This window comes from Hemitrygon akajei, chromosome 12 (assembly GCF_048418815.1).
Source record: "Hemitrygon akajei chromosome 12, sHemAka1.3, whole genome shotgun sequence".
Taxonomy (NCBI): Eukaryota; Metazoa; Chordata; class Chondrichthyes; order Myliobatiformes; family Dasyatidae; genus Hemitrygon; species Hemitrygon akajei.
Genome location: NC_133135.1, coordinates 44,590,336 through 44,616,880, shown reverse-complemented (window position 1 = coordinate 44,616,880; position 26,545 = coordinate 44,590,336). Strand labels below are relative to the sequence as shown.

The 26,545-nt window shown below is 38.0% G+C and overlaps 1 protein-coding gene across 1 annotated transcript in view; it reads right to left on the bottom strand.

Moving 5' to 3' along the window:
- Positions 1 to 26,545, bottom strand: part of nrd1a (nardilysin a (N-arginine dibasic convertase)) — a 71,773-nt gene that overhangs the window by 26,527 nt on the left and 18,701 nt on the right. Inside the window, exons 9-22 of the mRNA XM_073063019.1 lie at positions 22,874 to 22,947; positions 20,137 to 20,206; positions 17,949 to 18,026; positions 12,846 to 12,966; positions 11,941 to 11,999; positions 11,003 to 11,057; positions 10,799 to 10,903; positions 9,458 to 9,581; positions 8,511 to 8,597; positions 8,255 to 8,374; positions 5,724 to 5,775; positions 5,023 to 5,173; positions 3,001 to 3,128; positions 530 to 695 (exon numbers count right to left, since the gene is read on the bottom strand). Coding sequence (XP_072919120.1) covers positions 530 to 695; positions 3,001 to 3,128; positions 5,023 to 5,173; positions 5,724 to 5,775; positions 8,255 to 8,374; positions 8,511 to 8,597; positions 9,458 to 9,581; positions 10,799 to 10,903; positions 11,003 to 11,057; positions 11,941 to 11,999; positions 12,846 to 12,966; positions 17,949 to 18,026; positions 20,137 to 20,206; positions 22,874 to 22,947 — 1,390 coding nt within the window. The remainder of the gene's footprint in view (positions 1 to 529; positions 696 to 3,000; positions 3,129 to 5,022; positions 5,174 to 5,723; positions 5,776 to 8,254; positions 8,375 to 8,510; positions 8,598 to 9,457; positions 9,582 to 10,798; positions 10,904 to 11,002; positions 11,058 to 11,940; positions 12,000 to 12,845; positions 12,967 to 17,948; positions 18,027 to 20,136; positions 20,207 to 22,873; positions 22,948 to 26,545) is intronic.

Below are 26,545 nucleotides of genomic sequence, written 5' to 3'. Positions count from 1 at the left end.
GTTACTTTCTTTATCAAAATACAAACATTTCTCTGTAACATTTACTCTTCTGGAAAATTAATGCTTGAAAATCTAAAATTTGCCCTTCCTAGCACACTAATCCTGAAGACCAAAAAAATAAACATTCAAAACAAAACTTATACAAAAAAAAATATCTAAGGTGCCCAAGTCATTTTGCACAGTACTGTACTTTTCACCCCCCTTAGTGTTTGTTGTTTCAGAGACATTCGGAAATATCGCTGAAACCCGGCATCTTTGACATGCAGAAGCATCTAAAGCAGCTGGGGTGTTGCTGCATAGCTTCAGCAACCCCATTCAATCTGATACCTTGCATCATCTGTGTGCATCTTGTATGTGACCGTGTGGGTTTCTCCCAGGCTTTGTGTTATCCAGAATAATAACATTTTAAGAATGTAGTTTCCACACCCTCCCTCAATATAATTTACAATATTTCCAACCTTCTTAGAAATGTTCAATGTCAACAGAAACTATCTTTTGCTGGTTAACTATTTCACACTAAAACATTTACTTTGCTTGTGAAATTTCCTTGCACTAGTCCTTCTACAAAAAGGTGGGATTTAAAGTTCTTCACAAATGACATCAGTGCTTCGATTGAGATTCCACCTTTCATCAAGGTCTGGTACTTCTGCATCAAAGACCACCGTTCATGTTCCAGAATCGATAATCGTACATCTCTACAAAAAGACAGCACAAAAGAAAGGCCACTTGCTGATGCACATATTCAAAGTCTGCAATTCAATTTACTTAAGACACTCCAAGAAGAAATGTCTGTAATAAAGCTCCCAAATGGCATAACTTCATCAAAAAAAAACTATTTAGAGTACAGTGGACCATTCACCACAGAAGTATACAGATATAGTTTTGTCAACAGGGGCCTTAAATGGAAAAAAATGCTAAGAATTTATGCTAAATCCTTAACATATTGCTCATGATTGCTCAATCAGAATATTGTGTAGAATTCCAAGCACCATATTTTGGAAAGATGGCTGACACCCTAGGGTGAGCAGAGAGAGGTTGCCATTTAAGAGCACTGAATTTTAAAGAGGGACCACAGGATACTGTTCACAGAAGCTGCTTCATGTAAAACAAGCATAACTCAATCTTGATTGTCAATTAAGTTGTATTCATCTGAGCAAGTGGACAATATTCCCTTGAAGATGGTGAAAATGCTATGGAGAATGAAGAACTGAGTCATCACTTACCGGAGTTACCAACCTGTACCCTTCTCTAAAGCTACAGGTCTAATTATCTGGTTGGTCTAATCAAATGGGAACCTGAGGATTTTGACAGTGAGTGACTGCACAAAAAAACTGGCATAAAAAAATCAACACAGAAATTGTTGGAGCAACTCAACAGGTCAGGCAGCATCTATGGAGGGGAGTAAAGAGTTGATGTTTCAGGCACACCCCCTTCATTGGGACTGGCAAGAAGCAGAGGCCAGAATCAAAAGATTGGGGTGAGGAAGGGATGCAGCATAAACTGGCAGGTGACAGGTGAAATCAGGTGAAGGGGAAGGTAGGAGTGATGAAGTAAGAAGCTTGGAGGTGATAGCTGGAAGAGATAGGAGGCTAGCGGAGCAATCTAACAAGAAAGGACAGTGGACCATGTAAGAAAGGGAAGGAGGAGGGACACCAGAGGGAGGAGATAGGCAGGTGAGAAGAGAGAGGGTGAGAAAGGAACTAGAATGGGAAATAGGAAAAGAGAGAAGGGGGAAGGGGGAGAAATGACTGGGAGTTAGCAAAATTGATATTTATGCCTTCAGGCTACCCAGATGGGACAAGGTGTTGCTTCTACATCCTGAAAGTGGTCTCATCATGGCAGTAGAGGAACATGTCAGATGGGAATAAAAGGTCAAATTGAAATGATGGCTACCAGGAGATTCTGCCTTCAGACAGAATGAAGGTGCTCAATAAATCGGTTCCTGAATCTACATTGGGATTCACAGATGTAAAGAAGGCTGCTCCAGGAGCACCAGAAGACCCCAAAAGTCTCACAGGTGAAGTGTTGTCTCACCTGGAAAGCCTGTTTGGAACCTTAAATATGGTGAGAGAGGAAGTGTAGGTGAAGGGTATAGCACTTGTCACACTTGAAGGGACAAGTGCCAGGAGGGAGGTCAGTTGGGAGGGATGAGTGAACAAGGGAGTCATGTAGACAGCAATCACTACAGAATGGTGCAGGGAGTGGGGGAGGGAAAAGTGTGCTTAGTAGTAGAATCCTATTGTACAGTAGATGGCAGAAGTTATTAAGAATGACGTACTGGATACATAGGTTCGTAAGTGGTAAGACAAGGACAAGGGGAACCACAACCTTGTTTTGACAGTGAGAAGATGGGATGTGCTGGAAATGGAGGAGATACAGGTGAGGTCACGACAGGATGTGACAGGACTGCAGAACTTTAGCTTGATCTGATGGTTGTGGGTTTACTGAATCATGCTGCTTCACCTGTTGATACAGCTTCAACAAGTTGGCACTTCAATGTTAGCCTTGGCTCAGTTCTTAGGGCGCTCCTATACACATCTCTGAACCAGGATGGAATTTTAATGCTAGCATGAAAGAAATGATCATTCACAAGTTTATAGATTATCACTAATTAATCAATCCAAAATACAAAGCCAATCCTGAAAGCATCAGAATGCACTAAACACCCATCTAATTCATGAACATACATATAAACTTTACTGTGCTTTATCCATTGATCATTGAATTTTTTCTACTCCTCCAAAAGGTTTAGTATTCTACTTAGGTGTCACCAGCATATCTTTTCAAGGACATAGATATGACAATGAATGATGGTCTTGTCAACTCTATTCACATTGCTCATGTAAGACTGGAGCAAAACATATTAGATGCAATAACAATCTTCCAGTGGATGTGATTAAGAGTGGGAATTTAAAAGACATCACTTCTACCATTAAAAGACATCTCAAAATGAAACAATTACAATTAAAGCATCAATAAATGAATGAATTCTTTACTTACTTTCCCAGTTTTTCAGGTTTGATCAAAACATTGAAGTAACTCTTTTTTAATTGTTCTACAATCATTCCGAACACATCTGGAGTGGTTGCAAAGTTGGCCAGATGATCAATGATGAGCTGAAACAGAAGCTGGTGAAAAGAGGTTACTTAAATGATTTATCTGTAGAATTTGGCAAGCATTGTATATTGGTATAAGAAATACAATCCACTTTGTTTAGTTTGTTTTATTCCCTTCTTTAGCTTAATATCAGAAATTGCACAACACTCCCATGTAAGAAAATATCCAAACTCAAACTAGAACTCAGGTCCCAGGGACAAGATCAAGATTCCGATCTCTACAGTCCATGTTCTCAGATTCATCAAAATGCTCACATACTTCAGCTTCAAAACACAAATCATTATTCCCTGTGCTTCTTTGGAAAGGGTGGAGGAGGGTAGTGGTGCTAAGGGAGTTCATTTTAGACCGTGGAAGAGAACGATTAATAAAAATGTGAACAAATTTAGCTGGAATACACAAACCACACGTCAGAGTTAGAGAAAAAGGGCCACAAGGAGCAATTAATTTTTTTTTGCAGTCCTTTTTTCAGCTGTGGGCTTTACTAGCACAGCTGGCTTTTATCACCTTGAGGCAGTGCTAGTAAGCTATTGATCCACTGCAGTCTTTCTGGTGAAGGTGCACCCACAATACTGCCAGCTAAGGAGTCCCAGTACTTCAATACAGCAATAACAGAGGAAATACTAATAAACACTAAAATAGCAATTAGAAGGCTAGAAAACACCAATGACATTTCATTAGACTTAAAGAACCACAGACAATACCCCCCAACCCATGTTATGGAAGGTTTACAGTCCTAGAAAAACCATCCATAGACATTTTCTGTAACACAAAACCCCTATTTACATACATTCCTTCAGGATGTCACTCAGTACTGTAGGTTTGGATATAACATCACCCAAGCAATTTGGTTGGCAGTCACAGTGGAATCCCTCCTTTGTCACACGCTCTCTATTCAAGGACAATGTGACAGATCTCTTGATGTGCAAGGTTCACAGATTAGGAAGTGGGGAAGTTAGGGAACTAAGGAATCATCCCTAGTTCATCTCATAGGGATGAACTACGAGAACTGGAATTCAGAGTGGAAAGATGATTTGGAAGGAGCATAAGGGCTTGAAGGGTTAAAGTGCAGGGATAGTGTAAGCAGAGTAAACGTTAAGGGACTTCTTTAAGAAGCTACGGCAGTTCCCCATAACGCATAACGCAGAGAATATGCCTCACAGGTAAAGAGCATGGCAGCACTGCATTCTTGGGACAGCTGTTCATGTTTCTGGACTGGAGAGGGTTTGGCAAAGGAGGTCCACCCTATCTCTTCACTACATTAAGTGACTAAAACTATAAATTGACAAAAGGTTTCTTTTGCATTCTGTGTTTACGTCCATAGGGATGAATTTTACACCATATCTCAAATATTTGTTATGACTTGTGAAGGAGGTACAAGAACCTCAGGCCACACACCACCAGTTTCAGGTACATTTATTTCCTCTCAACCATCAGGCTCATGAACCAGAGATAACTTCATTCACCCCATCACTAAACTGATTCCAGAACCTATGGCCTCATTGTCAAAAACTCTACAACTCATTCTCGATATTTACTGCATATTTATTTATTATTATTTTGTTTTTCTCTTTTAGTATTTGCACAGTTTGTTGACCTTTGCATGTTGGTTGTTTGTCTTCTTGGTTGTGTAAAGATTTTCCATTGATTCTACTGTGCTTCTTTGTATCTACTGTGAATGCCCGCATGAAAATGAATCTCAGGGTAGCCAGTGGTGACATATGATAATTAATAACTTTAATAAATTTACTTTGAACTTCGAATTGCATCTGGGCAAATTCCTGAAACCCAATGGGGCCTGCTTTTCAATGTCCCTTCATGTCAGGAATAAGGAACTACAGTTGAGTGAGAAACAGTGTTTTTAGTTAAGTATATAACTAATAATGGAACTCAGACTGAATTACATACCCCAAGTTTGTGGTTAAATCCTTTCACTTTGATGACTAATCCATGCTCTTCAGCCACTAGTTTATACTCCAGCAGTGCAACATCAGCTTCATATGCAGGTTCAGCAAGGTTGTGAGCCACAATATTTACGAATAAATCAAACAGCACCAAGCTAGGGGAAAATAAAGAGATGTATATAATTAAATTGAACTGCACAATCCACTAAATTGCTAAAATGACTTAACAATTACATTTTTTCATAACTTCTACAAATTGGCCTTTTGAACAAGTAATAGAAATTCATTAAGTTGTTTTCACACACACTGAAGGCAGTGGATAAAAATAGACATTAACCTTGAATCTTTGAAATTGATCTATCAGAACGAGGTGGTCATTTTGTTCACGAGTCAATAACAAAACTGGAAGTGCTTGCAGTTGTACATGATTTCCTTGAACTCACTTGCTCCGTTATCAGTCCTCAGAAGCTGTCACTGCTTGATAGTATAAAAAGCAGTACAATGTGCTCTCCCCACAGATTTTTATTGCACATTATTAAAAGTTCAGCTGTAATACTATTTCTCTCTTATTAGTGTTCTTTGCTAAATATAAACATGAATTTCATGTTTACATTTCATGTAAACATGAACCCTGTATGATCTAATTTATGATCAATTTATGACAATTTATATTAGTATATTTACACTGATTAGTTAAACTCTTACTTTTCTGCAGATTGATGGATGTGAGACGATATCAAGTGGAATCGGATATAACCTGTAAAGTAATAATTTATGAGATCTTTAAAAGCAATAATACATACACATTACTGTAAATAATAATATCCAAATATTTTAAAAAATAAAAAATAAACGATATTTCCCTTCCATTTGTTGCAATAGGTTTTACTAATTAGATTATAACCATAAATCTGTTACTTATTTGACATTTATAAAATTATTTCACAAGGACACACATTCTGCAAGAATATTACAAGTAGAATAATTCTTGACTGACACCTGCATTGCATGGACAATGGACAGGAGACTTGCTGGAATTTGGAGCAAAAACAAAATAACATGCAGGAAGAACTCAGCACGAAGGTTAAGCAGCAACACTGGAGGCAAAGGGATGGTTGAAATTTTGAACCAAGACCATCTGTCAGCCCTGAGAGTGCAGGAGAAAGGTATCCAGTAAAAATAAAAAGAGGGGTGAGACAGAGGCTGGTTGTTGGTATTAACTGGAACAGGGACAGATTGAGTGAGGGAGAGGTAGGTAGGGCCAGTCAACCGTTGACACCAAGACTGGCTGGTGATAGGTGGAACAATTCAAAAAAAGGAGAACCATAAAGAAATATAGTATTGTGCAAAAGTCTTGGGCACCCAAGAACTTTTATATACATTTTATTTTAGATGTTTATTTTTTGTTATCTGCATTAGTATGTCAGTAGAAACGAGGAAATTTTTGACTTCCAAACACTTATTTTCCAAAATAAAATTAAATGCCACAGAGAATTTCCGGTACTGCATTAAAGAAAGTAACATATTAAATATTAGACCACTTTTCAAATAAAAACTCAATTACTTTGTAGGCATTAGCACTATGCATGATTAAACAAAAGTAACAAACAGAATGCTTATAATCAGTGACAATGAGCTGAGTGAAATAAACTGATTAACTGAAACACAAACAGGGTGCAGAAGGAATCAAACTGGGCAAAGGACAACCATACGAAAAAGTGAGGGTGTGGCAGATGTGACATCTTAACCTTCAAATCATCAATTCTTACACCATAGCAAGAGCGAGCATAGCAACAAGAAACAAGGTGGTCATCCTGCGTTAGCAAGGTCTCTCCCAAGCAGAAATTTTGTGGCACACAGGAATTTCAAGATGTGCTGTCCAAACTCTTCTAAAGAATCACAAAGATATGGGCAAGATTGAGGACCAGAAACACAGTTATTAGCCATAGAAATTGAGTGCAGCAGACAAGATATACATCAAGCTGATGTCACTCCTATATTGGAAGTCGTCTAGCATTGTTATCAGCTCTGAATACACAGAAACCACTGGAAACCAAGGACATCCCTTTACAGTCCATTGAAGTCTTCTCAGAAATGGTCTTCATGGAAGAGTTGTTGCCAAAAAGCCATTCCTCTGAAGTGGAAACTAAGCTAAGAGACTTGCCTCTGCACAAAAACACAAGGTCTAGTGTGCTGAACAATGGCAGCAAGTGCACTCAGCTGATGAATCAAAATTTCAAATTTTTGGCTCAAACAGGCAACAGTTTGTCCATAGAAGAAATGGAGAGTGCTAGATGAATGCATGTCTGCAGAGAACATGCAACACCATCAGGGAGGCATTTGACTGGGTGGTCTCAACTTCATTTTGCAGCAGGACAATGACCTCAAACACAGGGCCAAGGTCATAAAGAATTATCTTCAGCAAAAATATCAAGGAGTTCTGCAGCAGATGGTATGGCCTCCACAGTGCCCTGATCTCAACACAGAGGCTGTCCTGAGTCAGAAGCAAGCCAGACAGCCGGAGTCTGCAGAAGAAATGTAGCAAGTAGTCCAAGATGCTTGGACAACCCACCAGCCATTTTTCTTATAAAACTGCATGACAGTGTACCTAGGAGAACTGATGCACTTTTAAAAGGCATAGTGTGGTCACATAAAATATTGATCTGATTTAGGTTTTAATTTTAAACTACTTACTGCTTTTTATTGTAACTTTGATATTTAGAAACTTTGTTATTTTTGAAAGCATCTTCTCTTTACTTACTTTTTTAACATGTGCCCAAGACTTTTGCACAATACTGTTTATAGACACAATGATGGCGAGAGGAAAGGTAGTGAAGGAGGCTGGTAAGTGCTCAGTGGGATCAGGATCAGGTAAGGAAGAGATGATAGGCAAACAGAGCCAAGTTGAGAAAGGTGATGTTTGGTGATGAGGTAGGAGGAAACAAAGACATCCTACTGGAACACAAAGTGAGTGAGCTATCCAAAATTAGAAAACTCATTGTTCATACTATTGGGCTGTAGTCTATCCAAATGTAATACAAGGTGCTGTTCTTCCAGTTTGGCCACACTACGATAGCGAAGAATGTTGATATCAGTGTGGGATTGGAAAAAGGACTTGAAAAGACATGCAACCAGCCTTTGAAGGTAGAGTGCAGAACTTTTTCCACCATCACAGAATTGTGGCTGCACCTCTTACTTAATGCAAATTAAAGCAAAATATCCACAAGGAAACTTACCTTTAGGAATCTGAAACTTTGTGTCTTTTTTGTACCATAAGCATCCACTCTTAAAATTTAAGATTTTCACTGGATACATGGTATCAGTACAATCAGAGCTCTTCAGTGTAAAGTCAGTTGCTGGGTATAAAGAAAGCATTATTTTAACACTTGGATCTGGGAAGGTTAATAATTATTATCTTATATTATTAGTGAATATTTTATTTTGTAAATTTAGTTAGCTGTATGACTAAGATAATTTAAAAACTTGACTCACCTATGTATTCGTTCTTTTCTGGCAAGTGAAGGGCAGGATTCAAAGGGAAATCATTTGCCCATGTTTCAGCCCAATGTCTGTCAATTTCTATTAACACAGAATGAAGATATCGTTTCAAATGATCAACTACTTAAGGAAAACTACAATTCTTCTTCTGGCAGCAAGTTCCAGGCATCAATCACACTGTTTTTAAAAAAAAACTCAATTCCCCTTTGAAACTCCTTCCTCTAGCTGAAATCAATGTTTTCTTATTTCTGATACCCTCAATATGGGAAAGATTCATACTATCTACTGCGTCATTGATTTATAATTTTATATACCTCTCAAGTCACCACTCAGCCCCCTTCACTTCAGGGAAAACAAACACAATCTATACATTTCTTTTCATACCTGAAATCAACCAATCCAGGCAACATGCTGCTGAATCTCCTCTGCATTTTCTCTAGCACAACCACCTGCTGCTACAGTGTGGCAGTTAGAACTGCACCCAATATTCCATTGCAGTTTAACTAACATTTCATAAGTTTGCAATATAACATCCCAACTTTTACATTCCGTGCCCCAAACTATGAAGGCAAGCTTTCTTCACCACCCTATCTACATATATTGCCACTTTGAGGGAACTATGAACTCAGAGCCAAGGTCCCTCTATTCACTGAAATTCTTCCCATCCTTTGTGCATCCTACCCCAATATGACCTCCCCAAATACAACACCTCAAACTCATCTGGATTAAATTCCACCTTCCTTTGACCTGCAATGTCGCTGTATTTCTCTTTTCACTGCTGCCTAACCAGTTGATTGTTTCTACCATTAGATTTTGAGATATTCTATTCTAGCATTTATATTTCATAACATTTTCTAAGCACCCTATTTCATTTATTTCCTTAGAAATTTCTACCATTCCAATGATACACTGAGTTACTCTCCTATTATTTGACATTTTACCTTCAACACTATATGACGTCCCAAACCACCGCTCTGTGAGAGTACATTTTCCTCCATTCTTGGGAGAAAGGAGAATCAAATTTGCTTTCTGTGGGGTCAGTTGGGAAATAGCAGCAGCAATAACCTGGGAAAAAAAAATATTGATGGCTCAGGCAGACTTCCTCTAGCACAAAAGAGACTTAATCTATATTGAAATAAAGAAAATGCAAACCTACATTACAAAAGATTTCAAATGAATTGAAACAATGCAGTTCATCCTGAGCGACATAAACAATGGTTTTCTTTTCAATTCCAATTATTTATTGAAAAATTGTTTAGAAGAGTTGTCTTTCCAGATTTTTGGGTAACGCTTTCCAATGTACAATAGAAACTGCACCTTCTGTTGTATGCATGCACACACAAACAAACAATTTTGAAATAAAATGTACACTATATAAATTAATAAGTATTAGAGAGGTGCTGGCACAGCCATCAATGGCCTTGTACATCAATGTAATAGGTCTGATAACCCCAACTGCTTTATGATGGAAACAATATGGCCAGGGAAAATCATCAAGTACTTCACAAAGAAGCAATAATTTTTTTAAAAACTGTCCCCTTTGCTAAATACACTCATGCTCTGTAAAAATGACAATTTAGATCCAAGAAGGAGTTCATAAAGGAAATAGAAACAAAAAACATAGCAACCCTGTAAAGCAAAAGCTTTGCTTAAGTTGTTTTCCAACAAAGAGATGAAATCGGAGGATTACTGTGTTTGAAACTAATCATCTCAGACTCTTCCCAGCTAAATAGTTCCATAAAATATTTTATATCTTCAGCCTCCTGAATAGCAAATGTACTATAAAGACCAATTGAAACAATCCTTTTCAAAACATTTTCAGCTCTTTCAAGAGAAATAGAAATCATTTTATGGGCAATAGGTGTGAAGAAAACATAAGAAAAGAATAATTAGTGGAACCAAACTGCATCTCTGTGACATTCAGTGTATAGATCACATACAAGAGTAACTCATGTTTCTTCTATATATTATTTTGCAATGTGCATCTTCTGTGTGTAAATGCAACATACATTTCAAAGAACCTGCCAAGTTAAAGAAACTGCACTTTAAAAGGAGGAAAGTCACTGCCTCACCCTAATGTCAATTTCAAGGAGTGCCCCTTGAGATTTTAAGAGTTATCTCAAAATTATCTCTTTTAAAAGAGTACCTCTTAAAATTTTTATGAGTAGCATTACAGTTAAGATCCTTTCACATTGAACAATTGTAAAAAGGCAATTTCTTCCAATAGTTCAATAAAATCTGTAGCATAATTACATAACAAGTAATAACACATTAATATTTACCTCAGGCTTGTACTCAAACAGTAACTGGTCTCCAGTGAGAAAATCTTCTTTTTTAAAAAGCTGCATATTTTCACAAACATTTTCTACGAAATCGATTGGATCAGTCTAAGAAAAAATATCAAAAGGTGAAGATTGTATTTCTATGATTAATTAATTAGCAATAACTAAAGAGTGAGAGAAAGATGGAAATGGTACACTTTATACCTGCTCCTGGTAATGGAATTCATTATCTTCAATTTTTTGAATCTCTTTATAAATTCTGGGGAGAAAAGTAAGCATTATCAGGTAATTAACAAAAGTATTTATTACTCCAAAGAACACATTAATTCCATACTAAATATTTAGTAGATAAAGACAACTTCTAATACGGTACAAAAATTTCTAAACTCAATCCTTTGTCTTTACCAAGTTAAAACTGAACCTTGGAAGAAAGCTCCCATTGTAAACCTCTGATGAAAAGTGATACAATGGCAAATACAAATCTGGGTTGAGAAAAGATATCGGAATTAGAGGTTTAAATTACAAGAAACCTGGCTATACTACTTAGAGCCCTACAGAATACAAATTTCATAAACATATTATAACGTAATATTCTGTGAAGATAATTCAACAATTTTATTTCAAATTAAAATATAATAAACTGACAAAAATCTCTTCCTTACTGAAAGGATAATAAATACTCCTTGCTTTTATGGCAGGCTGGTGAAATTATTCAGTCAAACATCTGAAATGGGTGGAACACAGGTTTGTGACTGGGATGACAGATTAACAATTTTCTGCTGGGTAAATGAAGTAGGATAGGGATCAGTACTCTTCATTTGTAACAATCAACATTCCCTTCCCTTGCATCCATGGATGAGCACTGTGTCAAATGTTTGTCATAAAGACTGATGATATTAAGAGTCACATGAAAGAACAAGAGCGTTGCCAGTGATGGCAAATTGTACCTCAAAACTAGTTTCAGGAAAAGCAGCCATATATTAATAGAAAGGAAAAAATGTCACTTTTTGATAATAAGGCAAAGTTAACCTTCATACAGTAGATTTTCTTCACATTTGGAAGAACATAATGACATGCAGCATTTTCTGTGAATGTCTTATGAGCTGAAATAAAAATAAGCCATAATATGAAAGAAATATCACCTCTCCTGAGGTCCAAGAATCTGTAACATTTTCATGTATTGAAACACAATATGTGCAACCTATATTAAAAAAAGCAAGTGTTATTATACAGCAAACTAAATCAACTGCTGTTTAAAAGATCCATAATTTGTGATTGGAAGAATAATAAATCTCTCAAGATATATCATTACTGAGTACAGTTGGCCATAAACTGTTAAATGTAGAAAACCAAAACTCTACCAGCAGGCTTTTGCATGATCTGTTAATACAATCAATGTATGAAGTGAACTGTCAGATTTTTGAGCACATCAGTAAAAAAGTGTACACATTTTTTTGAATGAGGTATAGCTGAGTTTTTAAAAACAGCATACAAAAGAGTACTGCGAAACAAACTGAGCTTGGATGTGTGTGTGTGTGTGTGTGTGTGTGTGTGTGTGTGTGTGTGTGTGTGTGTGTGTGTGTGTGTGTGTGTGTGTGTGTGTGTGTGTGTGTGTGTGTGTGTGTGTGTGTGTGTGTGTGTGTGTGTGTGTGTGTGTGTGTGTGTGTGTGTGTGTGTGTGTGTGTGTGTGTGTGTGTGTGTACACACTCACACTATTTGGTTTTCTATAGTGATTAAATAATGAATAACAACCACAATGAATGATCAGTCAGTCAATCTAGAGAAAATAATCCATCAGAGTCACTGAGCGCATCGGGCTGGTTTTCTTCCCTGAGCACGATAACCCCTAACCCCTGCACCCAATCTCAAGACATTCCTTTTCAGCTGACCTCAAAACGTGGGCCAATACTCAAAAATTGACAATGAGAATAATTTGCCTTTGATTCAATAAGGTTAGGAGATTTGAATTAATTCCCACTGGACAGGAACAAAGGAGAGAAAACACTGCATACAAAATTAATAGCTAAATAATTACTACTGTTGTTACCTCATAGAACTGCTGATAGCCTTCATCAGTTAACGTAATAGAGATGTTGAACACAGAATATGTTGAATTTTGTTCAAATCCAGTTTCACCATTTCCACCAAATAAGGCAAGAGCCAAGCACCTAGAAAAGAACTCCTATTTCAGTTGAGCTTGGAGACTAAAGATCTAACAAAACAACTTTAATAAGGAAGTTTAAAACACAGATTAAGATCTTTGTCAAGTTTGGCTATGCTTGTTTAATTCACAGAAGCATAACCAGAGCTAAAGACTTGTATTCTCCTACCTGTGTCCAGTTCTGGTCGCCTCACTATAGGAAGGATGCGGAAGCATTGGAAAGGGTACAGAGGAGATTCACCAGGATGCTGCCTGGTTTAGAGAGTATGGATTATGATCAGAGATTAAGGGAGCTAGGGCTTTACTCTTTGGAGAGAAGGAGGATGAGAGGAGACATGATAGAGGTGTACAAGATATTAAGAGGAACAGATAGAGTGGACAGCCAGCGCCTCTTCCCCAGGGCACCACTGCTCAGTACAAGAGGACATGGCTTTAAGGTAAGGGGAGGGAAGTTCAAGGGGGATATTAGAGGAAGGTTTTTCACTCAGAGAGTGGTTGGTGCGTGGAATGCACTGCCTGAGTCAGTGGTGCAGGCAGATACACTAGTGAAGTTTAAAAGACTACTAGACAGGTATATGGAGGAATTTAAGGTGAAGGGTTATATGGGAGGCAGGGTTTGAAGGTCGGTACAACATTGTGGGCCAAAGGGCCTGTAATGTGCTGTACTATTCTATGTTCTATGTTTTACAGCTTCCACTGGACCTGGATAAAGGAACAGAGCAGCAGCTGTAAGACATGACATCATAATGCTTCCAAAATCAGTCTTCAGCCTTCAAACCAGTAGAACATGGAAGATATAGTTAGGTGTCAATTTAATTCCCTTATTTGCCTTAAAAGATTTTTTTTTTTTTTAAAAAAGGTAGTTAGAACTTTGTCACAAGTTTATGCAATACAAATGTCATTAATTTCAATGGCTCTAAAGGTTAAGAATACAATCCTTCATATTGCATCTTGAACCAAAGCAACCAAGCCATCTGGATTACAGATTAACATTGAGAATGAATCATTCATAGTAGATTTGGGCTATCAGGATGAGAAAAACAATGGAAAAACTAACTGGGTAATTCACAAGATTACCAAGGATCATGCTACGACAACTGAAAAAGTCTTCCAAAATTTAAATTTTGCTTACTAGAATCAATACTAAGAGCAGATAATGAGGGATGTTACATTGATTAATATTGACCAAAGTTGCAAGAAGACATGAAAATGAGAAAGGTGAAGTCAGAAAGTTATTTGCCTCAAGATCAGTGGTTCCCAAATGGATGATATCGCTCCCCTGGGCGATGTGAGTTTCTAACTGGATGATAAAGATAAAGGAGATGGTGGGAGGGGACTTGGTAGCAAGGAGGTCAGCTTAAGGATTACATGCTTAATTTAAGAAATAAATTACTCTTAGCATTTTATTCTCAGTGTCTTATAATGAATCACAATGACCACTTAATCACCTCATCTCTTGCTAACCCACCATTCTCTTAGACTTTGTTCAAGGCACATTATAGTCCATGAATCAATGTGGCACTTTTGTATTTGACACATTATGAGAAACACGGACTGAGGAAATGGTGTTTTTTCTGGGCCTGATATGCACTTCATTGCTGTTCACTACTGTAGTTCCCATATACTACATATGCAGTTCCCATACAGTTGTCGTTCAGTCATTAAGTTGAGTCCGACTCTTTGTGGCCTTTTCATGGCAAGATATGATTTCTTTTGCACAGATACTGCTGCTGCCAAGGTTGGGACCCAGCTGGGTTTGAACTCAGGACCATCTGCCTTGAAGTCCAATGCTAATGCCACTACACCGCCAGTCGGTGTTGCAATTCCTGTGAATTAGGGTATGACATACAAAGGGTTAAAGTTCAGGCCATAGCTACAGGATCAGTTCAGCATTGAGGCAAGTAAAGCCTCATGGAGTAGAGAGCTGAATACCAGTTTATCCTTTGCCCTCAGCCTTGATGCCTTAATCTTAAATCTGGTTCAGCACTTGGAATCAGCTAAAAATGGGTTTGTTTCTCACTCTTGGGCCTGGACTCCACCACTTCTATCCAGCCTGAAGTCTGCTCTAGCAATGGGTTTCACAGCCATACTTGCATTCTTTATAATCAAGTTAGCCGAATCCTTCAGGATACCACAAAAATGCCAGGTCAGACTGTTCAAAACCATGTCCTTAACAGATGAAACAGCTAAGAATGTGGAAGATACATTGTGCAATATACTTAGCACAACAGAATTTGCTCTGGCAATTGGATGAGTCAATTGGAACTGGAAAATAAAAAATTCCAGAGCAGATTTTTGATCTCCAAGTTTAACAAAATAAAATCTTCAGGCAAAAATCAATCTTTTTTTATACCATGTGGTGTGGGCTTATCAACCATTATGAATGATGCACAAATCATTAAGTACTGTTATCACAGCAGTAAACAAAATCATCCCATGCTCTCAGTTCTCAGCTATTTTGAGAGCTTTGTATTGAAAATGACAAAGTTTATAGGCTTGCTGTTGCACACAGAAGTCCGATAGCTCTCAAAATGGCCCGCAATGCTTTTATTCACGTTTTGAAACTGATAAAATTCTTTGAAGACTCGAATGCTTCATTCAGTAAACAACTCAAGAATGTTAGGCATGGCATTCTTTATTTGTCAGAAAAGTAATCTGAATTTTATCAAAGTCAAATGATTTGTCTCCACATTTCTGTCCAAGTTAATCTTACTTAAGTGCAACAATGACCATCAAAACCTTTTCCAACTTCCAAGCTTCTGAGTTGGAAGAGAAAGAAAGAACAAATACCAGATGATGATCTTCAAGAGCAGTATACTGTGCCCTCTTGGGTCAGCTGCATAAAGAGGCGTCTGAGAAACTTAAGGTTCTTCACTCAATCCAAACTCTTGAACACTTGTAATGATGAATTAACACATTTAAGCATCTTCCTCCAAAACAGAACAAGGACAAACAGTAACTGGAGTAGCCTGTTCACATGGAACTAGTATCCATTCATCAAAATGGTACTTTTGGAGAAAAAAGGGAATAGATCAGAGGAATACACACAGTTGTCATGGACTTTTATCAGTCTTTCTCAACCAAAAGCCCTGTAAGAACCATGCGATCTGCAATCTGCTTGAGGGTCAGATCAGTAGTGTTCAGTTCTGACAATCAGTAAAATGCAAGAGGTCCAGGTACGACCTTCAGAAAGCCATGTCACAAGCAAAATGGCAATCCAGACCAAACATGAATCACTGAAGGATGCTTGGCAGCTGTAGCCGGGCTTGAATACCATCACCTTCTACAAACTGAAAGCAAGTGACGTAGATGACAACAGGACTTCATTCTCAAATGAGATCAACGCCTTCTGTACCTGTTTTGATTGTCAAAACATGGAGGCACCTTTATGAACTCCCAAGGCCCTCAGAGATCATGTCATTTCAGTTTTTGTCGCCAATATGAAAGCATCCTTCAGGAGGGTGAACCCATCAAAAGCATCCAGCCCAAATGGGGTACCCGAGCGAGTACTAAAGACCTGTGGTGGTAAACTGACTAGAGTGTTCACTGATATCTTTAATCTCTCACTTCAGCAGCAAGGTACTGCCCGCTTCAAGTAGGCTTCAATTACACCAGTGCCTAAAAAGAATGTGCTTAGCTACCTCAATGAACATCATCCAGTAGCACTTACAACCACTGTGATGAAGTGCTTTGAGAAGCTGGGGATGAAACATATCAACATCTGCCTGAGAAGCCACTTGGATCCATCCTAATTTGCCTATCATCACAAAAGGTCAACAGCAGATGCCATTTCATTGAATTGAGGATGCATATATCAGCATGCACTTCATTGACTGAAGCTCAGCATTCAATGCTATTATCCCCTCAAAGCTAATCAAATAAACTTCAAGACCTATACCTCTCTACCTCCTTGTGCAATTGGATCCTCTACTTCCTTACTTGCAGATGCTAGTCGGCTTGGATTGGCAACAACATTGCCTACACAATCCCCATCAGCCTCCCCAACAGTGAGCACACCTACACAGAATGCTGTTGCAGGAAAGCAGCATTTATCATCAAGGACCCCACCATCCAGGCTATGCTCCTTTCTTGCTGCTGCCATCAGTAAGGTGGTAGAGGAGTCACAAGACCCACACCAGCAGGTTCAGGAACAGTTACTACTCCTCAACCATCAGGTTCTTGAACCAGACGGGATAGCTTCACTCACCCCTGAACTGTTCCCACAACCTATGGACTCACTTTGAAGGACTCTTCATCTCACGTTCTCAATGTTTATTGTTTATTTATTATTATTTTCCCTTTTTGTATTTGCACAATTAGTTGCCTTTGATGATTGTCCGTCTTGTTAGGGGAGGTCTTTCATTGGTTCTATTGTGTTTCTTTGTGTTTACTCTGAATGAGAAAATGAATCTCAGGGTTGTACATGGTGACATATATGTATTTTGCTAATAAACTTACTTTGAATTTTTGAACTTAATGCTAAATTTTACAGCAGGAAAAAAAATCAAAATTAAGCTTACTGTAAATGTCAGAAGGATTTCAAGCTTTCACATTACACAATAAATTAATCCATGTCAAATTACTAAATAAGGTGAAAGGAATGACAGTTCTCTTTCTAGTATTACATTTTATTTAATTAATTGCATTTAAAAAGTTTCACCTAAAAGTTCGATCATAGTCACCATGATTTGAATGATTTCAAAGGAACTAATTTCAGCACATATCTCAAATCTAAAAGAATAGTTAGTGCTAGTGACAGAAAGTATTTCTTCGCTTCAAATTACTTCATGTAAACCTATTTTGGCATTATTGTGCCTTGTAATGCAAAACGATACTCATTAACCTTTGTATAAACCAAGTGTTCTGAACCACATGACAGAGTCAGATTTATCTTTCCACAGTATTAATTATGAGAATAACAATAAAATTGAAACATCCACCATGCGCCAAGGTTTAAAATTTTTGACCTTCATTATGCCTAATACTTACTTGGAGCGAAGCAGGGACAGGATACTGCCTTTACCTTCATGTCCAATAAGCCATGATATATAATGGAGTGGCTTTATCCTGTTAAAATTATAAACATCATAATACAAGCAAGTAAATACTTACATAATACTAAAACATAAATCAAAAAAGTCAGAAGCAACAATTTGACATTCCTGATTGCAGATTTTCAGATGGAATAAAAATGAAAATTTAAAAAAAGATGTCAACATTAATTAAATATATAATCCCAGCTGTGTATAGGGATAATTTGTAGAAGAACCTTTGAATAAATTAGAGACATAGGAGGCTGCAGATTGCTGTCTCAATGTGAAACAACAGCTATCTATTTGTAACTACAGATGCTGCCTGATCCACTGAGTAACAATGGAAAGACTGGGAATGGAATACAAAACTCAAACAGCCTAAGGAACATGGAAGAGCAAATCTGAGGCAAATTTCTGACATACAAAAACACTAGTACAGTACAGTGGGGGATGTAACTTCACCATAATTAGGATTTGGTCAGTATAAGGCGTGTGGAATTTCAAAAATTACATTTGGTATGGTTTATTTTTTAGGTAATATCTGGGAAGAAGAGAGGGTAGCGATTTGAAATTTACTTTGGAAATGAAGATGACGAGAACACTTGTATGATAGTGATTGTAATTATGTTAATTTAATGCAATATAGTATTGGAAAAAAATACAGATAAAATAGGCTCCAAATTACTGGATTGTTTACTAAGTGTGGACTGGAAGCAACTACTAGAAAGTAAATCAATTCAATGGGAAGCATTCGAAGTTCAAGCAATTCAGGGTATACATGATCTAATAAATAAAACGAACAGGACTATCTATTCTGGAACACCAAGGATAACAAGTCAAAAGGGAAAAATAGCTTACATTAGATGCAGAGCTTAATAAACTAGTGAATTCAAAATGTATAAAAAGCTAAAAGTAAAAATTAAGAGACCAAAAAAAAGAGGATAGAGTAACAATATTTACAACTAAAATCAAAGAAAATACACAAGTGCATAAAAGGGAATAACCAAACCAAGGAGCCCAACAGAGACCAAACAGAGAGCATGTGCAGAGGCAGAATTGGGCAAGGTTTTTAATGACTAAATTGCAACTGTCTTCTAAACCGTAGAGAAAGATCCAGAAGATCTAACTTAAAAATGAAAATTTAGATATCATTAACATAATTCTTAACATATTTCATTAGAAGTGAAATAACACTGAAAGTGAATCAACTGGTGTCTGAATAAAATATATCACTAATGTTGAGAGACAAATCTGTAGAAGGCATAATCATCAGTTTCAGATCAGTCTGGCCAATGGAGTGGTGCTCAAGGATTGGAGATCAGCTAATGTTCCACTGTTGTTTAAAATAAGAATGGGTATAAAGTAATTATGGCTCAATTTGTTTGAGCAAATTAGTGGAATCAAGTCTAAAAATCTTCTTTTAGAAGGAATAGATTAACTTCCAAGATCTGTTAAAGAAGGGTATGCTTGACTAACTTGATTGTTTGAGGAGACAATAAGGAGGAAAGATGATGTGAGAATATATGATGGCATTTACAAGGATTTCAGCAAAGCTTTTGACAAGATTCTGCACAGCTGATGTGTGGAATTCAGGGGACAGCGAAAAATTGGAACTAAACTTGCTCGATCATAGGAAACAACATAATGCTTGAAGGGCATTTTTGTTTTTGGAATGCTATTAGCAGTGGGATCCCACTGATTTCAGCAGTCAGCACCTTGAACAAGGAGTTATAATTTTAAAAGCTTGAGAAGCATATAAATAAGCTAGCCTTACAGTTTATGAAAAGTTTTTAACTGCAGAAAGATATACGTGGTCATAAGAAAACAATAAGTTTTCCCTAGGGTACTTAGCCCCTACTTCCAACCTAGAAATAGGTCAAGAAGTATTGTATGTTAATCGCAAAGCTCATCTTCCAGGGGTTTAATGTGGCAGTAATTGAACCCTTCGGATACTTTTAGAAATGTACTTGAGAGGTAATACAGGCAACCTCAAATTAATAGGGTGGGGTGAAGGGTATGTTCCTAGTAAACAGTCCATGGGCAGGTCAAAGTTATCACAAAAAAAAAGCAAATTCAGGTAGTAATATTCACAACTTTTTATATGTAAGTGCCTTAAAAATATATTTTAGAATGCAATTCTATACCTGTAATACTGTTTCTGAGGTGGCAGCGCCCAAGTTATATTCAGAGAGTGAACATTCTTCACAGGAATAACTGCAAAATAAAGTACAATAATGTTATTTTTTTAAGCTTGACTTCAAACAGCCATAATGTCTATTTCAATTGCATCACAAGGTATATTTAAAACTTGTGATACATTTGCTGTATCACCGAGAATGATTTTGGCACATTGCTCTTAGCTGAAATGCCTCAGTGTGAAGGAAGTTTGGGGTCTATTTACCGTAATTGCATTTCAAATACACATTCAGTGATAGCCACTGAAAAAGCAAACACCCATTAGTTAGAATTCACGAATTCTATAAAGACATCATAGCTTAAAGAAATTATTTCAGCTTCACAAACCTCACTTTTAGACAAATTATTTTTTCCAGAAAAATTATGTCATTCTTAAATGACAAGGTATTTTTGCTTCCACCTCTAAGTGGCTTTTTAAGACCATTCAAAAGCAATTAAACCACACTGTTAATAACAAAAAGTACAAGGTGAAATTAGAGAAGGCCCTTAAGGAATTTAAAGGAATCAAAGAGGACCTAAGGAATTAAGGGAGCTAAAATAGGCCATGAAATATCCTGATCAACTGCATTATTTATATTTATTTAAATCTTTCATCCGGCCCACAACGCAAGGGAGTAAATATCTTTGCTTACTGACTCCGTCGTAATTTACAGACATGTGAATTTAAGTCTAATGGCTTGTAACAAGAAGCTGTCCTGTAGCCTGCTGGTCCTGGCTTTAATGCTGCGGTACCATTTGCCAGACTGAAGCTGAAATAGTTTATGGTTGGGTGACTGGTGTCCTCAATGATCTTCCAGGCCTTCTTTGCGCACCTGCTGCTATAAAAGTCAGCAGGAGATTAAGGAGGATTCCAAGCATCTATAATAGGAGTCTAGAAAAGGGTAGATCCACTCAAGGACAAAGGAGGAAATTCATTTGTGGACCCAGAGGAAGAGTGAGGTCCTCAATGCATGTAAAACAATCTTGCATTTGTGTTCTTAACAAGTATTTTGCATTGGCATTCAATGAAAAGGACATAGATTGAGAGTCCAGAAAAGGGTTTGGTGATATTAAGGAGGAAGAGGAAGTGTCAGGCCTCTTGAAGAACAATAAGATGGATAAATCTCCAGGATCTGATCCCAAGACACTGAGCAAGGCAAGGGAAGGGATTGCTAGGACATTGACAGATCTCTGTATCCTCTTTAAATATGGGCAAGGTCCCAGTCAACTGGAGAACAACTAATGTTGTGCTCTGTTTAAGAAGGGCAACAAAAATAATCCAGGAAATGATGGGCCTGTGATCTTACAAGTTCCGTAAGGAAATTCCTGAAGACTTCTAGGATCAGGATTTCCTTGCATTTAAAAATGCGTGGACTTACAGGGGACATTCAGCATGGTCTCATGGTCTTGTGAAGAGAACCCTGGTCTCACAAAAGTAATAAGAGTATCAAAGATGAGTGATGAAAGGAGGGCAGTGGATATTGTTAACATAAACTTTACTACTTCTATGTTTGTCCAGAAGATTAACCCAGATGATCACAGTGAGTTGTTAAGCTGGATATGATATGGCTTGATTACAGACAACAGTGGTAGTACTGGAGACATGTCATTCTGACTGAAGATGTCGGACCAGCATTGAGATCTCTGTTGTTTGAAAATAACTTGGATTTTATGAGGACACACTGTAGTGTAGATGTTAGCATAATGCTTTACAGTGCCAGCAACCTGGGCTCAATTCCTGACACTATCTGTATGGAGCTTGAATATTCTCCCCATTACCAGTGTGTTAATTTTTCCCTGGGTGCTCCAGTTTCTTCCCACATTGCAAAGATGCACAGTTAGTAAGTTAAATGGTCACATGGGTGTAATTGGGTAGGACGGGCTTGTTGACCGGAAGGGCCTTGTCTACCTTGCTGCATCTCTAAATTAAAAAATAAATAAAATGTAGGTGGTCCTATTAATAATTTTGCAGACCACACAAAAATTGGTGGAGTTGTGGATAGTAAGGTAGGTTATAAAAGGATATAGCAGAATATAGATCTGTTTGAAATATGGGCAGATGGCATTTAATCTGGACAAAGGTGAGGTGATGAACACTGGAAAGTCAAATGCAAGAAGACTGCATACAGGAAATTATAGCCCTGAGGAGTATTAATAGACAGAGGGATCTTTGCAAGTCCATAGTGCCCTGAAAGGGGCAATACAAGTGGACAGGATGGTAAGCATGCATGAATAGTCAGGGCACTAAGTATAAAGGTTGGTAAGTCATACTGTAGCTGTGTAACCCATCAATTACAGTAACTGGTATTATTATCTGCACTTCTGGTTAACTAGAGGAAAGATGTGGAGGCTTTGGAGATAATGCAAAAAATGTTCATCAGGATACTTCCTGAATTTGCATCAATTAACTTACAGGTTGGACAAACTTGGATATTTTGCTCTCAAACAGCGTAACATGAATAGGTAAGGGATAGAAGGACAAATCATGTGCAGGCAGATGGGATTAACCAGAGTCGGAACAGATGTGGTGGGCTGAAGGACCTGTTGCTGTGCTTTTCCAGTTTATATACACATTCAATGCATTTATGTACACAAACTATTACACTGGTACAAATTAAATATATATTATAGTATTACTGTATGAATAAATAAAATGAAGAACCTTAAAGTATGATAAAAGTAAATGATATCCAATAGTACACATACCTCTATAAAGTTTATTAAAAGCAGGTGTATCAAAGGGACCCCCGACGTCAGAAAAATCTGGTTTAGGAAGACCACTTCATGTGAAAAACAAACATCAGGAGAAAATAAATATTTATTTGTCGCATTTTTCAGAAATGAGCATTAACAATTATATTTCTGTTTTACAAGTATACTTCTAAACCAAAATTCATTTTTTAAATATGCATGATAATAATATAATGTACCAATTTTTTTTCTTGCGGCATTCAAGTTATTCTTAAAATTAACAAAAAAAAATCTTTGGCTACCATAAATCAAATTCATTAGTGAAACCAATGATACAGAGCAGGGAAACCATGGTTTTAGAACTCAATAATACTGACTTGCCAATCACATTTTCACTGATGTTAAGGCAGAAGTGAGCAACAAACAGCAAACTCACCATTTGCCTACCCAACAATACCCTGTGCACAGCATATCATCAAAAGCCATGCCACGGAAATAACCACAGCATAGCTCATAAAATTACCACTGAACCAGTGGATGACTCAGTTGCTGTTTAAAAGACACAGCAAGGTTCATTTTCTATGTGCTCTGTACCTGGATACAAGGGAAATGGTATAAACCAGTGTTGTCCAGAGCATCTACACATTAGGGGCTTCGCACTGGAAATGCGTACCCAGCCCCTTGAAATGCTTTGACATTCAGTGAAGGGCCACTCAAGTCATGAGGAGCTGTGCAAAAAAAAGTAGTCAAAATGGTGGCAATTCCTTTTAAATTGTTGAAGACTATGGCATTTGTACAAAGGCGGATGGGAACCAGAGTGCCAAAGTAGATAGTGGAATGGGGGTAAAAATAAATGATGTTAGTAGTTCATGCAAAGTCACAAATAGTAAGGTTGAGTGTGGTGGTAATAATATTCTGAAGTGTGTATATTTCAATGCAAGGAGTATTGTGGGAAAGGCAGACGAGCTGAGGACCTGGATTGACACATGGAATTATGACATCATAGCCATTACTGAAACTTGGCTACAGGAGGGGTAGGACTGACAGCTCAATGTTCCAGGGTTCCAATGTTTCAGACGTGATAGAGGCAGAGGGATGAAGGCTGGGGGTTGGGGGGCAGCTTTGCTAGTCAGGGAAAATATTACAGCAGTGCTTCGGCAGGACAGATTAGAGGGCTTGTCTACTGAGGCCAGATGGGTGGAGCTGAGAAACAGGAAAGGAATGACCACATTAATAGGATTGTATTATAGACCACCCAATAGTCAGCGAGAATTGGAGGAGCAAATCTGCAGAGAGATAACAGACAACTTCAGGAGACAGAAAGTTGTGATTGTAGGGGATTTTAATTTTCCACACATTAATTGGGACTCCCATACTGTTAAAGGTTTAGATGGGTTAGAGTTTGTAAATGTTCAGGAAAGTTTTCTAAATCAGTATATAGATGTACCAACTAGGGAGGATGCAATATTAGATCTCCTACTAGGAAAAGAGTTAGGGCAGGTGACGGAAGTGTATGCAGGGGAACACTTTGGTTCCAGTGATCATAACGCCATTAGTTTCAACTTGATCATGGATAAAGATAGATCTGGTCCTCGGGTTGAGGTTCTAAACTGGAAAAAGGCCAAATTTGAAGAAATGAGAAAGGATCTAAAAAGCGTAGATTGGGACAGGCTGTTCTCTGGCAAGGATGTGATTGGTAAGTGGGAAGCCTTCAAAGGAGAAATTTTGAGAGTGCAGAGTTTGTATGTTCCTGTCAGGGTTAAAAAGCAAAATGAATAAGAATAAGAAACCTTGGTTCTCGAGGGATATTGGAACTCTGATAAAGAAGAGAGAGATGTATAACATGTATAGGCAACAGGGAGGAAATAAGATGCTTGAGGAGTATAAAGAGAGTAAGAAAATACTTAAGAAATCAGGAGGGCTAAAAGACACAAGGTTGCTTTGGCAGTCAGGGTGAAGGATAATCCTAAGAGCTTCTACAGGTATGTTAAGAGCAAAAGGATAGTAAGGGATAAAATTGGTCCTCTTGAAGATCAGAGTGGTCAGCTATGTATGGAACCAAAAGAAATGGGAGAGATATTAAATGGGTTTTTTGCATCTGTATTTACTGAGGAAACTGGAATGGAGTCTATGGAAACATGGCAAACAAGTAGGAAGGTCATGGAACTTATACAGATCAGAGAGGAGGAGGTATTTTGCTGTCATGAGGCAAATCAGAGTAGATAAATCCCCAGGACCTGACAGGATATTCCCTCGGACCTTGAAGGAGACTAGTGTTGAAATTGCAGGGGCCCTGGCAGAAATATTTAAAATGTCGATATCCACAGGTAAGGTGCCGGAGGATTGGAGGTTAGCTCATGTAGTTCCGTTGTTTAAAAAAGGCTCAAAAAGTAAGCCGGGAAATTATAGGCCGGTAAGTTTGACGTCGGTAGCAGGTAAATTATTGGAAGGAATACTAAGAGATAGGATCTACAAGTATCTGGATAGACAGGGACTTATTAGAAAAAGTCAGCATGGCTTTGTGCATGGTAGGTCATGAGTTTTTCGAGGAAGTTACCAAGAAAGTGGATGATGAGAAGGCAGTGGATGTTGTATACATGGACTTCAGTAAGGCCTTTGACAAGGTCCCGCATGGGAAGTTAGTTAGGAAGATTCAGTCGCTAGGTATACATGGAGAGGTAGTAAACTGGATTAGACATTGGCTCAATGGAAGAAGCCAGAGACTGGTAGTGGAGGATTGCTACTCTGAGTGGAGGCCTGTGACTAGTGGTGTGCCACAGGGATCAGTGCTGGGTCTATTATTATTTGTCATGTATATCTATGATCTGGATGATAATGTGGCAAATTGGATCAGCAAATTTGCTGATGATACAAAGATTGGAGGTGTAGTGGACTGTGAGGAAGGTTTTCAAAGTTTGCAGAGGGATTTGGACCAGTTGGAGGAATGGGCTGAAAAATGGCAGATGGAGTTTAATGTGGACAAGTGTGAGGTATTGCACTTCGGAAGGGTAGGACACTGAGGAGTGCAGTAGAACAGAGGGATCTGGGAGTACAGATACATAATTCCCTAAAAGTGGCGTCACAAGTAGATAGGGTTGTAAAGAGAGCTTTTGGTACATTGGCCTTTATAAGTCAAAGTATTGAGTATAAGAGTTGGAATGTAATGGTGAGGTTGTACAAGACATTGGTGAGACCAAATTTGGAGTATTCTGTGCAGTTTTGGTCACCTAATTACAGGAAGGATATTAATAAGGTTGAAAGAGTGCAGAAAAGGTTTACAAGGATGTTGCCGGGACTTGAGAAACTGAGTTACAGAGAAAGGTTGAATTGGTTAGGACTTTATTCCCTGGAGCGTAGGAGAATAAGGGGGGATTTGATAGAGGTGTATAAAATTATAATGGATATAGATAGAGTGAATGCAAACAGGTTTTTTCCACTGAGGCTAGGGGAGAAAAAAAGTGGTCATGGGTTAAGGGTGAAGGGGGAAAAGTTTAAAGGGAACATTGGGGGGGGCTTCCTCACGCAGAGAGTGGTGGGAGTGTGGAATGAGCTACCAGATGAAGTGGTGAATGCGGGTTCACTTTTGACATTTAAGAAAAACTTGGACAGGTATATGGATGAGAGGGGTTTGGAGGGATATGGCCCAGGTGCAGGTCAGTGGGACTAGGCAGAAAAATGGTTCGGTAC